Here is a 13,578-nt window from a genome sequence, read left to right on the forward strand (position 1 = left end):
ATGTCTGCTAAATCATCTGGGTTTCTCAGTCATGGTACCCATACCACCCTGAATATTAACTTTGCCTGAATACAGATACAGTCTTCCAACAGCTGTAGGTGGTTACATCCTCTGACATAATTGGCCAGGCAAAATATATTGCATATATTAAAGATACAGATACAGTATATATAAAATATAATGGTAAATGTAAAAGTTAATATGAAGATATGTTATGTAAAGTTGTTGCTAATACCTTTCTCTTAAACCTATCTTGCATTTTATGATTCAGCTTATCAGCTTTTTCTGATGTGGCATCTCAGCTTCAAGTAATGTACTGAAGACTGGTAAAAAACACCAAAACCTGATATGGTAAAATTAATGAACTTCAGATACCATAGAAGTCATAATATGGTGACAGTAACCAAGCCATTGGTTTAGAGTGTCTTTAGGCCAAATAGAATCTTTGCAAGATCTAGGACAACAAACAGTCACTTTTCAGGCTTTTTTGTTTCTCAGGTCCCTGAGCCTCCAAATATTTCTGTCCTTTCCTATTTTTGGGGAGGGACTTCATTAAGGACTCTTCATTAGTGGCAGGACAAGGGATAATGAGTTCAAACTTAAGCAGGGGAAGTTTAGATTGGATATAAGGAAGAAGCTTTTTACTGTGAGGGTTGTGAGGCACTGGAATGAGTTGCCCAGGGAAGTTGCAAATGCTCCATCTCTGGAGGTGCTCAAGGCCAGGATGGACAGAGCCTTGGGTGACACGGTTTAGTGCCCATGGCAGGGGGGTTGGAACTGGATGATCTTAAGGTCCTTTCCAACCCTAACTATTCTATGATTCTATGATTAATTATGTAATAAGAAAGAGTAAGAAGCTCTCTGAAAGAGAATCTGGAGATATACCACTAACAATTCACTTATTTTCTCTCTTTCTTTAGATTGTTGCAAAGAAATACCGCAATTTTGAGTTCCCAACGGAGATGACAGGGCTGTGGCGGTACCTGAAGAACGCGTATGCCAGGGATGAATTCACCAACACCTGTGCAGCTGACAAAGAAATTGAGCAAGCTTATGCAGATGTGGCCAAGCGGCTCAGCAAGTCCTAAGTGACCTCAGTGGTGGCTCAGTATCCCCTTTTACAGACTCTTCTCCTTGTTGCCTTAAGATATACTTTGTTCTTATGCTGTCTGGTTGGCATCCCTGTGACTTCATCTGTTCAAGTGTATTGGTAAGGGACAAATCTGCTTCTCGATTGAGAAAAGAGAAGGCAGCTTTAGTGTGGGATTATGGAGACCCTTTGAAATCTGAACCTAAGATCTTCCTCAACTAGTATTATTTGCAATCAGTATTTGAAATTAATCCACTTTAATAGGGTTGTTTTTTCATGTTGGGGTATATCACCACCTGTATTCTTTGGAGTTTTAAAAATAGGATGTTAGCTGAATTTTCGAGAGTTAGGAACACATAGAACAGGTTCTTCTGTAGGCTATTTCAAGGATGCTTTTTCCCACAGTGATATTGAGATCCTTGAGGAAGGAGCAAAATCTGAGAGGGGTTGGGGGGAAAGGAATATGACCTTAGAGGAGAAATGCTTTTAGCAGTTATATTTAAACCGAACAACTCTCAGACTGCATATTCTGTTTTAGAAGGCCCAAGAGTTTATAGGGCATTTATTTTTAGCTTGGCACAAGAGGGGGAAACCTGAGTGAGTATGTCAGACTTGCAGATGCTACTTTGCATAGAATTTACATGATATTGTTGGATCTGAATATTTAAACAAAAGTGAACAAGCAATTGAGTGGTCAGCCCTTGGATCTGCAAGTTGGTAGTGACACGCAGACACAGCGATAACGGGGACAGCATATTGTCTCCAGTAACTATAGAGAGAATTGGCAAAGCTAACCAAATGATGCAGGGTATTGTCATCTTGACTGTGTGGTTACCAGTTCCTTTATGATTGCTATCTTGGGAAACTTGGATAGGCAGGAGAAAGCTGTTGCTGCACGCGAATTCGAGGCAGGGGAGGCATTTTCTTCATGTTGGGCTCCAGATGGATCACTTTCAAACACTCGTCATCTCACCCCAGAAGTTTGCTCTGAGAGCCTCAGAGAGGGCAGGCTAAAACAGAGAGAGGCACATTTCCATCCAGAAATTCAACAAGTATGCTAGCCAAAATCCATTCATGATGCCTTAGTCCCATTCATCCAGGGTTGACCCATCCAGGTTACATGATTCTGAATGAGGATTATGTTCTAAAACTGATTATTTGTTCTATCTGTAGCATCTGCGTGACACAATCCGCTTTATACGAGTGATTATTTGCACCTTACTTTAGCAAATTCAGAATGATAGCTCTTTTGCATGAAACCCAGCTGCTCTGATATGTACAACAGTGCACATGGCACTTGATTTTCAGTTTGGGGAGATTTAGTGTTGCTTTCAAGGATAAAATAAAGCTAAGCTGTAACCCAAGGTGGCTTCCCTTCTGATGAGATCTGCTAGAGCTGCACTGATTTGAATGGAACCACAAACTGGTGAGCCCTGACCAAGGGGAATCTCACAGCAGAGAGATTCTTGTTTGGCACCGAAAAGCTGGAGGACTGGAGACAGGATTGAAAGTCAGCCTTTGCCGTGTGATGCTGATGACAATCTGAAGCCGTCCTCTTGCTTTGGTGGGATTATTCCACTTTTCACACTAACTAGCTGGGAGCAGAATGTTGATTGTTGATTGTGAAGATAGTTTGTGGTTGACTATTGTTTCACATGCAGTAGTCAATTTGTTCCAAACTTTCAAAACCTTGGAAGAAAATACATGAACTCCCAAGTCTTCTCCTAGAATGGGCTATTTTAACAGTGGCTAGACTGGAGAGCAAAGGCTCACGCTCTTTAAAACACTGCTGAGAAATCAACTGGCTCAGAGAACACTGATAGCAGCCAGAAAAATCTAATGAGATTAGAAGTGTCTGCACAAGCACATGTGGCTTGTTAAAAACATTTCTTCACGAGACTGGAATTATTTGTAATTTATTTTTTTTTTAATTATGGCACCTATTTATTTATTTATGTATTTTAATTGACTCAGTCCTTTCTGTCTGTCTTTCTGGTTTTCACTCATCACACTGGTCAACATCACTCTGTTTAGAAAAGTGTCACCAGCAATGCTCTGCAAATTCATTTCTAGAGAAAAGTCTTCTATCTGATTAATGGTCACTGGGGTTTTTTAATTTTCACTATGATTTGGCTAGGGGCATGCCCATCAACAGAATCTACACTTTTCTCAGTTGATTTTTTTCAGGTTTGTACTTCAGTTAGTGCTTTTGCTTAATCGCAGCTGCAGTGAATCTTTGAATAAAGACACAGAGGCAGAGGCAGATTCTTATGTGCTTATTATATTTAGCTCCTTAGAGAAGATTGTCCAAATATGCAGCAGATCTCAGGCAGGGTAAGTGAACTGGTTCAGAGTCTGACCTGATTTCCACCTGAATCTTCGCCAATTTACTGGATCCTGTGGTTCTGATTATGTTCTAGCGTGTTTCTTTAGTTTCGCTAGAAGAGGGTTAAATCATAAACAGTTGATCTCAGTGACCTCCAGTTGCATCTATTTGTAAAAAACTGTGTTTAAAAATGATTGAGCTTATAACAAAAAGAAAATCAGCAGTTAGCGCCATGAGTTTTTTTTAAGATGATTTTTATGTTCTTAAAATCTTTCTAGAATTTTATTATAAAATCTGAAAATCCCCAATCTACCTTCCTTTTAATTAATAAGAATAAAAAAATCCTTAAATATCTTCATTATTCTAACACCCCCAAGATACTCTACATAGATGTACTGGTGGATATAAGAAGAAGAAAGATATATGAAAGAGGAAAATGAAACAGTTTTCAGCTGCTGTGCCTGTTCTATCTGAATTCAAGTCTCACTGTGCATCCTAACTTCGCATTTTACATATAACTCTATTGTAGGCTGATCCAAGATCCAGGCATTCCCCGACCTTTGTTTGGATTTGAAATCAAAGCTCATGTTTTCAGATCTGTATCTTTTGCACACCTTTGTGCTTTTTGGCTTTAGCTATAGTCAGGAGCAGGAAATACTGGAAATCCTACATAGAAAAGTGTTTTGCTAAGATTTTTAGCTCACTCAGGATCCATCACTAGTGAGATTTTAAAGGGCTCCAGACTCCTTTAGGCAGGGTATGTTTGGTGACCTTCCATTGTATTTAGAATTATAGGTAATAAATATTAATCATCCAGGATTGTATATCTACATTGGCAAGGCAGCATTTCTGAAAAGAATCTAAGTGACAAGACAGACATTGCAGATTTACAATAACTTTGTTCATAAATTTTTTGCAAGATGTAAAGAAAGACATAGTGCAGAGGGGGAAGAAGCCGACAATGTGGATTTAATCATCTACATTTCTGAAATGCAGACCAAATGTCTGTAAAGATGTCCATTTCATCCAAACATTTCTTAGATATTTATTTCAAAGCTTCTTGTTCAGTCAATCCAACACTCCATTCATATTGGAACTAATATTGATTTTTCTTCTATTAGCAGTGGTATGGGAGTGCTACAGTATCCCATACATTAGTTACACTTATTCTCTGTTAGACTGTTCAAATTGCCGAGAAGTCATCTTGCTGTACAGGTAGGACTAAAGAAGTATTTGTTTCAGGAGTATTTAAATGAGGGCTTCTGACAAACATTTTCTTCCAATACCAAGAATCTTATAATAATACTGCTTTGTCAGGTCTAGTGTGGAATATAGAGTTACAGGTTTTATAGCTGCAAAGCCACTGACAGTGAGGACTGACAGTCTATATCACAAAGAAACTAAACACCTCAGTTTCCTACAAGAAGGTTCAGCTGAATTGCACATTGCATTTATTTTGGATATGTATTCATTTAATTTTAACCCCTAGCCACCTTTCCACGTCTCTCATCCCTGTTCAAATTCAATCCCAAGTTAGCCAGAACCATTCTGCCATTTCCTCAGTGTTAAGTAACAGGGTGCTCATGGATGGATACATGCAGAACTGTTTCAGCTTAACCCATCTGTCTTGAAGGATGAAGCAAAGAGAGCCCCCATTCTGCACTGTTTGGCTAATTAGCTGAGTTTATAGCAAAAATTTAGGCAGTGCAAATCCCACTCGCGTAAAGCCCCAGAAGCACATTGATACATTCACTTTAAATAAGAATTGGTGTTTTGAAGAAAAAAAAAACAAACCCCCAAGTCTTATGTCCTCCTTCATGTGCATTCTTTTAGGCATCAGGAAGTTTGTATTTGTTTATTACTCTGATAGATATATTCATTATTCTTAAATTGCTTTTGATATAAGAAATATTTTTTTTCCAGTAAGATTTTGCCTTTCTGCCGAATCTTTCATCTCTTCATTAATTTTGATGTCTGCAATGACCTAGTGATTCCAGAGGAGGCAGGAAAGCTGTGAGGTTTATACTTGTTGAGAAGTTCAAGGAGGTAATGATTTTTCTTTTTTATTTTTTTGAAAACAGTATTAAAAGCAGTTTAAAACCAAAATGTGTCTCTTCATCTGGGATACTTAAAACTGAGAGTGATAGACTGTTTAGTCTGGACTGTGATTTTCCACACAGACCTGAGCAAGCCACCATATTTAAGGCGGCTTTGCTTAGGTATTTCCCAGGATACATAGAGATATACAGAAACCCCATCCAATGTTGGCTTTCAGAGCTTGATCAGCCCATGTTTTAACATGTAACATAATGGTCTGAGGAGTCCCATGTAACTTCTCAGGCACTCACCACGCGGTGTTACAGGACCCAGCACTCAGAGCCTGCAGCAATCATGCTATTCCACTGTTGCCTCAGATCATTCCCCTTTCACCATTCATTGCAGAGATGCTAAAGCTGAAAATACTCCAGAGGATGCACTTGAATATGGTGTATTTTGAGCTGTGCTCATCAGCGAACCAGCTCTGAATGATGACACTGTGCAGCTCAACAGTTTGTGCCTCTGCTGCCAAGTGGACAACCTATTGGCCATTGGAGTAACAGTGCTCTGGTAGGAAACACTGAAGCTGCTCAGCCAGTGATGGTGCAGCCATGGTGAAAGGTTTCAGTGCCACCTTTTCTCCAGCCCAGCTCTCTAGTTGAAGTGTGTTAGCAGCTCAGCTGGGGCCATGATCCAACGCTAATGAGCATTTCTAGCTTGCAGCGTGTGAATGGAGACTACTCGTGTGTTTAATGTTAAACATGTGCTTGCCTGCTCGCCTGGAGAGAGGCCTAAAAGTCATGACAGAAAAGCCTATATTAATGAAGAGCATTATTATTCTCTTTCCTTTGAAATCTGGTGGCAGAATTCCCAGTGGGGGAATTCCCAATAGGAATTCCTAGCAGAGCCCAAGGCTACATAAGCATGAAGATGTTTCAAGTGTGAAGATGTCCTTACAGAACAGAAAACTCTCAAAGAGAAAAGGAAGCAGCAGTGATATATGGGGTCTTCTTAGAGAAAAAGGACACCAGCTATGTTCCACTGGTACCTGGTGGGACACCACCATTGCTGCCAGGCTCCATTCTGCTTTATCATGGGGAGGTTCAGAATGAAGCTGGGACCAGGCCACGCTGTAGTGTAATGCCATGGCATGTTCTGCTGTATCTCCAACCATGCTCCCTGTGGTGGTATCCCACAGTATAACGATGCCTCCACTGTGTCTGCCACACTCTTATTATGAAGTTTCTTGTCTAAAAAATACTGAGAAGGGTGGGGGAATTTTTTTTATATATACATGGAGTAAAACCAGTCCAAATATGCTTTAATGGTTCTCAACATGATACTGTCAATTCTCACCACAGGGTGGAATTTGTTGGTGGAAATTAAATGAAATTAAATTAAAACAGAAAAGCTTGGCTATTGCTAATGGGTACTACTGGGAGCCCTAAAAGGAGTTTGCAGCATAGAAACATAAGAGGAGTGAACATCCTTTAATTCCCAGAATCACTTTGGTTTCACAGGGTCATTTCAGCCTATTCTGCTCCACTGCTGAGAAGTTGCTTTTTCCCTGTCTCCCTAGGTCTATAAACTCTGAAGAATTTGGGAAATGGCTAAGGGCACCACATTAATCTTTTTCTCTCTCACTTTTTCTCCCCCCTTCATTAAATTAACTACTTTAGTTTGGAAGTAAGCAATAAGCAAATAGAACTTGCAAACAGCAGATTTGTCTGCTTTTTCATTAAGGAAGTTTTTAAGAGCTTTAAGGAAAGGAGAGGTTATCCCCAGCTTTGGGAATAAACTGTGGTATAAAATATATATAGAAGTGTGATTCTGATTAAATAATTTTAGCAGGAAGACTACAGTTTGTTTTAAGGACCATGTTTAGGGATAAACCAACAAAATGCTCCATATACTGCAATAGGGACTTAAGATTCAGGTTTAATCTCTGATGTTTTGGGTTTTTAATTAGTTATTGTACAACATAGAAACTATGTATATATATTTACTTTATTTAACTTCATTATTTAATTCAATAATGTGCTATAAATCATTTTAGGATGGAAGGTGGCATAAAGAGGAAAACTTACACTCTTGAAACATCACTATTACTTCTGTGCCTTCGATTTTGTTTCCACTGAAATAAACAAGAGCTGCAGCATTTAGTTGTGTAGGAACAGGATCTCAAATTCACAGATCCAGATAGCTTGGCAGTCTCTTTGGAGGACAGGGTAATTTGCCATTTAGCAATCTGAGTCCTGCAGTGGGCACAGTGCATTTCAGAAGGCGTCTGGGACCATCCTTGGGTGAACGGATAGCGTTGCTTGTGAAGGACCGCAGTGAATCCCCTGCTGTTATAAAATGAGATTAAGCCATCATCAGATGCGGACTGGCTAACCCCGAACCAGACGCATTTGCCTGCAGCCCAGCCACTAAATAGGTCTGACATCAGGAACCACAGCGTAAAAGCTTGGCCTCAGAAGTGAGTCAAAGCACCATCTTTGTCACCAGTCATTTTCTATTTATAATGACACAGATCTATTTTATAATCACGGGGAGGCACAACAGGAGTGTACTTTGTTCTGCCTAAATCGCATTTCTCGTGCGGGTGCGTTTAAACACAGCCTTTGGCCCCTTGCCGCACACCACACACACCCAAGGCGGGCAATTCTGGCGCAACAATGCACTCCCTGTCGTGCTTGAATGCTCAAAGACTCCTGTGCTGAAGCAATAAACTCCTGCTAAATGGCTTAAAAATGTTCCCTTAAGTGTGCTGAGCTGCCACGCTGCCTCACTTCTCATTTCCAAATCCGTTTTGTGTCTAAGCCTTGGGACTCAAATAAACCAGGAGTATATCGCATTGTTTAGTGCTGGAAATTACTGGGCATTATTAATCATAAGAAATTAAGGTGAAAAACCCCAAACCCCACTCAATCCTTTTTCCTAGTGCAAAACTGACTGCTTGTGCGTGTAAATATATTTTCAGAATCTGTGAATAGATTCCCAATAGCTCCTTGTTTTGGCTTCTGGAGAATGGGTCCTCATCTGTGCAAATCCTCAGAGCTCTGATGGTATCCCCCTTTTTTTTTCCTTTTTTCTTTCTTTTTTCTTTTTTCATTTTTATTTTCAGGGTGCTGCTCTGTGTAGCCTGGAAATGTATGACCCAGTGATCAGTAGGTTCATTTCTGTTGTCTGTTTTCATTTCTAAAGCCTGAAGATCCAATCAAGTTACATACTGAGATTTAGGGGTGATTGGAAATGACTTTTTTTTTTTAATTAAAACTCCATTTCCAAATTCTGACTCATTTGGGGCACAATCCTGGTTACTTTGAGGAGGATCTGAGGTTGTAAGAGAAGAAAGGAAGCCCACTGTATGTGCTACTGTCCTTCCACTGTGAGAGGATAACAGGAGCTGATATGGAAGTCCTAGGAGGTATATGGACAGTTTCTGATGTTCAGCATGAAAGCAGCCTGTACCCGAATGGCTCTAAGCTGATGCACAGTTCCTTAAAAACTGAAATGATGTTAAAAGCAAAACCTGGGATGTGAACACTTAACATGGAGACTGGGAACAGTTCCTCTTTGGGGCATTATATAGGAAAAAAATATCTAATTTGGAAGGACACACAAATTTTTAGGTATTGGCCCGGACCCAAGTCCAGGACTGGATTTTCTTCTCCAAAATATCATTAATCTCAGAACTGCCAAATGGCTGTTGGGATTGTCACTGCCCGGACTTATGGGGTAAAAGCAAAATGAGGAACTCTTAAGAAGGAAGCAGGAATGACCTTCAAACTCAGACCTTGTAAGCTTAAAAACAAGTTATTTCTTTGTAAACAGCTATTTTATAGCGGTAGATGGTAAAAAATAATTGTGTATCTTGGGGTCTCCAGCAGATATGAAAGAAAAGCAGGAGAAATCCCTTCACATACCCGTGATTTTCAGTTGAGGCACATCCTCTGATAATGGATAATTTTAGATTAGACTGTAACCTTTTGGGTAAGAACTATATATTTCTTCTCTGTATGTGCAGCTCTTGAAACTAAAGGAACCTGATTAGTGCCTGTGTGTGCTGCTCTAACCCTCATAATATATAATAATAGGAATAATATAATTGTCATTGCAGTTCACCTTTATTATTTTGATTGTGCGGCTGTATTCTGTCAACTGTGAACAAAATTAATGTCCTTTTTGTATAATAGGTAGTATATTTTATCATTGAAGAAATAGTCAAATTTAATTTTTAAAAGCAAAGAAGAATCTGCTCATTGTTTCATTTTAAGCTTTTGGATAAATAAGCAAACATTTCCTTTGTATCCTTCAAATGAGTACGTGTTAAATGAAGAAATGCACCTTCCTGAATTGGAGCTGTTTATAATCTTATATTCCAAGAGTGATTAACACCTGATAATTTGAATAAAAGCGGTTTATTTTCTCATTGGGTTATTCCTGAACTTTTGTTTAATTTGTTAATTAGGATTTTTTTGTTTGCTTGATCCATATTTGTTTTTTGAGCAGGCACCATTCCATTGTCTGCAATCAAAAAACCCTTGTGCTCACAGCTTGAATACAGCTATACTCATCACTGGATTTAAAAATAGATTTAATAGAAATAAAGGGAAAGAGAGCAAGGACAAGTAAGCTAAATCTGTACTAGAAGAAGAAACATAGCCAGGGTATAACTCACGCACTGTCTCCGGGATGTTGTTGCCGTATAGATGGTGCAGCTGGTGGAACCTTTTTGGCCTGGACCGGTAACCTCCATCCAAGACAGCATCCAAGTGCAGCACACAGGAGATGAGAACTGGTGGGGTTATAAGTCTAAGAAATAATGAAATGGGTGAAACAGGGAATGATTATTCAGTATTTCTCATATCAGAGAGTATGTATTCTTACTGAAATCATGAAGCAGCAAGTCAAAAGCAAACAGAAAGCAGTGCCTTTTTACACATTGTATAATTAAACTTTGGAAACCTTTACCAGAGAATGCTCCGCAGATCAAAATTAAAATGGGGTTCAAATATGGATATGACAACTTCATGAGGAACAGGTCCATTAATGCTTTTAAACAGGAAAGTTTAGATGCAGTTTTGAGGTCAAGAAGTCCTTAAATATCAAGGCTGGGAGAGGGTCCAGGAAGTGGGCCCAGATTTCCACTTGCCTTATTTCTTATATTACTTCCGCTGTGAGAGGTTAGATACAGCCGAGGTAGGGCTGGGTGGCTTGGCTCTGGGATGGCCTTTCTAGGCTTACGATACACAAATGTGAAGTATTGCAAATTTTATTCCAGCACAAAAGTTTGAAGTTAACTTCCCCAAAGCAAACCACTTCCAGAGAGGCATTAGAGACAAAGGCTCAGAGTCCCTCTCACAGCCAATGACAGGGAATCACCATTTATCTGGAATAACAACAGTCCATCATCAACAGCTGCAATTGGAGAGGAGCATGTAGGGTTTCTCCCAGTTTACACATCAACTTTTTTTCTGGTGAACAAAGTCTGAACCCTTTTGGCCACATCCCTGTAGTACAGCATCTCTCATGATGTGTGGTATACAAATGATGATTTGTTTCAAATTCTTCTAATCCAAGCTGTTAAGTGTCAGTTAAATGTTTCTGCTTTAACTAGTGCTGAAATAGCCATTCAGCTGTCCAGAACTGTAGAAGCCCTGGTCCTCAGCTGATTGCTTTTGGACTAAGCTCTCAATGTATACTCAATTGCACCTTTATAGCAGATGTAGTTGTTCCCTTTGACAGCATGGAGGAAAACCAGAGTATCTGCAAAGCTCACCATCAGGCATATCAGAGAATGAATAAATAAGGTAATGTGATGCTTTTTTTCACCTAATTTGTAACTGGTCCTGAAGTACAACTTGCTGTTTGGTCACTCAATTGCACAAGGGTCAGCCATGGCTAGCACTGCTGTGGCTGATTGCTAACACTGCCATGCATTTTCTGATAGAAACTCACACCTTACACAGCTCCATCACGTCGCTGCATTGCCAGAACCACACATGAGACTGTGCACCCTGATGAGCATCTCTGAGAGTGGTCTGTACTGAATACTTCAAAGGGTGGTGCCAGGATCCCCAGGCTGGGATTTAACATACTGACCACAAACAAAAAGTGTGCCACACTGGTGGTGTTTTTTCAGTGTTTATTTCGTTAAAAATAGCTACCTATAGGTCTGGCTGCTCTTGTTGTACAAACAGACCTGACACTGCTCTAAGGCTTTCCAAACACTGCTCTGGGTAATATGTTATGGTAGTGAGTGCATCAGATTCATTCAGCTCTGCGTAAGAAAAGAGGTTTCTGTGTGTGAGTGATTGTGATTGCAGACCTGAATGATGAAAAATGGGGTGAGTAACAACCTGGATCACTCATCATTTTTCCTGTCTTTGTTTTATCATTCCTTATGCATCTGCTTTGAACAACATTTACCCTTTCCACAACCATATGTATATGTTGATGGTCATTTCTTTGGTCATTTGGTCTCTGAAGGATTGTTTCTACCCAGCTAATCCCTCTATCTGACAAGGGATTTGTACTGCTGTATCTCCCTGCTTGCTACGTGAAAAATAGTGTCCTTAGCATGCTGCATGGAGCTGCTGGAACCAGTTTCTTCAGGGATGGAGTGGGGGAGAAGTTTTGTGAAGTAGGGTTTAGTTTGGTTTTCCTTTTTTATCTCAATACCTGCTGTAACACTCTACACATCCTGCTAGACACACTGCAATCAGTCCAGTCTGCGCCAGACAAGAGTTTAGACATTTCAGGTGTCATCCATCCTTCATGCCTTTCTTTTCATGAGCCCAGCAGATGCCTTTAATTGCCAGCCACTGCTGTTGGCTTTCCAAGAAGTAGCAGAGGAACTATGGAGTCCCTCTGGCGAAGGATGAAACGAAGGGGCCCAGCAGTGTTATGACATTTTCTTGCACTGAATTGGCTTTGGGAAGAATGGGCTCTTTCCTCCCGTTAGATAAGCACAGAAATCTTAAGCAGATGCTTGCAAAACATCAAACAAATATATACTTAAAAAATAAATATAGGCTATACCCGCATGCCCCATAATCTGGCCAATGTTCAGCCACCGCTAACAGTATCTAGCTTTTCTCTGGTGAGGCCTGGAGGAAAAGGAAAAACCCGCAGTCTAGTCACTCCACAGCAGGCCTGCAACCAGCTCCACCAGCACTGTCATCACAGGGCTGAGTGTCACAATGCTGGTGCCCAGTCTCCTTTTGTTCAGCAACTAGAGGGAAACACAGCCCTTCTCTCCCATGTGTTTTATGCGCACTCCAGGGGCTTTTAATCTGTTTAAGTTTCTCCGTAAGTCAGCATTGCGGAATGCAAAGGGTTATTTAATGCCATAGGGAAGAAGGTGAAGCAGACTGGAAAGCCTAAATTGCCAAAAACAAAAAGAAAGGGTGCTTTCTTTGGTGCTTAAATCCTTATGCTCCTGATTTCTCGGGTAGAGATAATAGGGGGGATTTATTCTATTAGAAGCCACAGGGTTTGGGAAAAGCTAGGTGAAAGCATATTAATTGAGAAGTGTAAGAAAGAATTTATTGCAAGAAGTTTCCCTTCCCTCAAATCTTTGTTAAAACAACATTAAAGAACATGATAGGTGTCAACAGAAGGACTTTAAAGTACCTGCTGGAGTTCAGATCACCCATGTAATCCTCAGTCATGTCCTCGTGCAGACGGGTTGTGGTACCAGCTTTCATCAGCTCATGTACTGCATCCTGCACAGGTCCTACCCCTGAACAGGTGATGCCATTTGTTTTCTCAGCAGTGTGTGGTGCTGGGCCTTCTTTGTTCCTTATTACTCAGCCTGTTAGGAAGCTCTTTAAAATTGCCATGGTATCATGGGATCGTGATGCTCAGTTTCATCTATTCAACATGTAGTTTTTCGCAGTATGTTGCACTAAACAGCAATTTTAGGGTACTGCTGTATCAGTAAATTCAATGTGATGGGAATTTCCTCATCTCTGAAACAAACTGGCACAATATGGTTCCTGTCCATACTGGCTTTACTCTCCCAAACTGGATGGCTGCCTGCAAACTGCTTATTAGAAACAGGCCCTAGCAAATGAACCTCCAAATGATGCTGGGGACAGTTTAGTTTGGGAGGGTG

The 13,578-nt window shown here is 40.3% G+C and overlaps 1 protein-coding gene across 3 annotated transcripts in view; it reads left to right on the forward strand.

Moving 5' to 3' along the window:
• The window catches only part of CLIC5 (chloride intracellular channel 5), a 100,607-nt gene extending 90,719 nt beyond the window's left edge, over positions 1-9,888 (forward strand). For all 3 annotated transcript variants that reach the window (XM_065681810.1, XM_065681808.1, XM_065681809.1), the window contains exon 6: positions 921-9,888. In XM_065681810.1, coding sequence (XP_065537882.1) covers positions 921-1,088 — 168 coding nt within the window. In that variant the 3' untranslated portion in view covers positions 1,089-9,888. The remainder of the gene's footprint in view (positions 1-920) is intronic.
• Positions 9,889-13,578: the final 3,690 nt, after the last annotated feature.

The sequence above is a fragment of the Lathamus discolor genome, chromosome 5, assembly GCF_037157495.1.
Source record: "Lathamus discolor isolate bLatDis1 chromosome 5, bLatDis1.hap1, whole genome shotgun sequence".
NCBI lineage: Eukaryota > Metazoa > Chordata > Aves > Psittaciformes > Psittacidae > Lathamus > Lathamus discolor.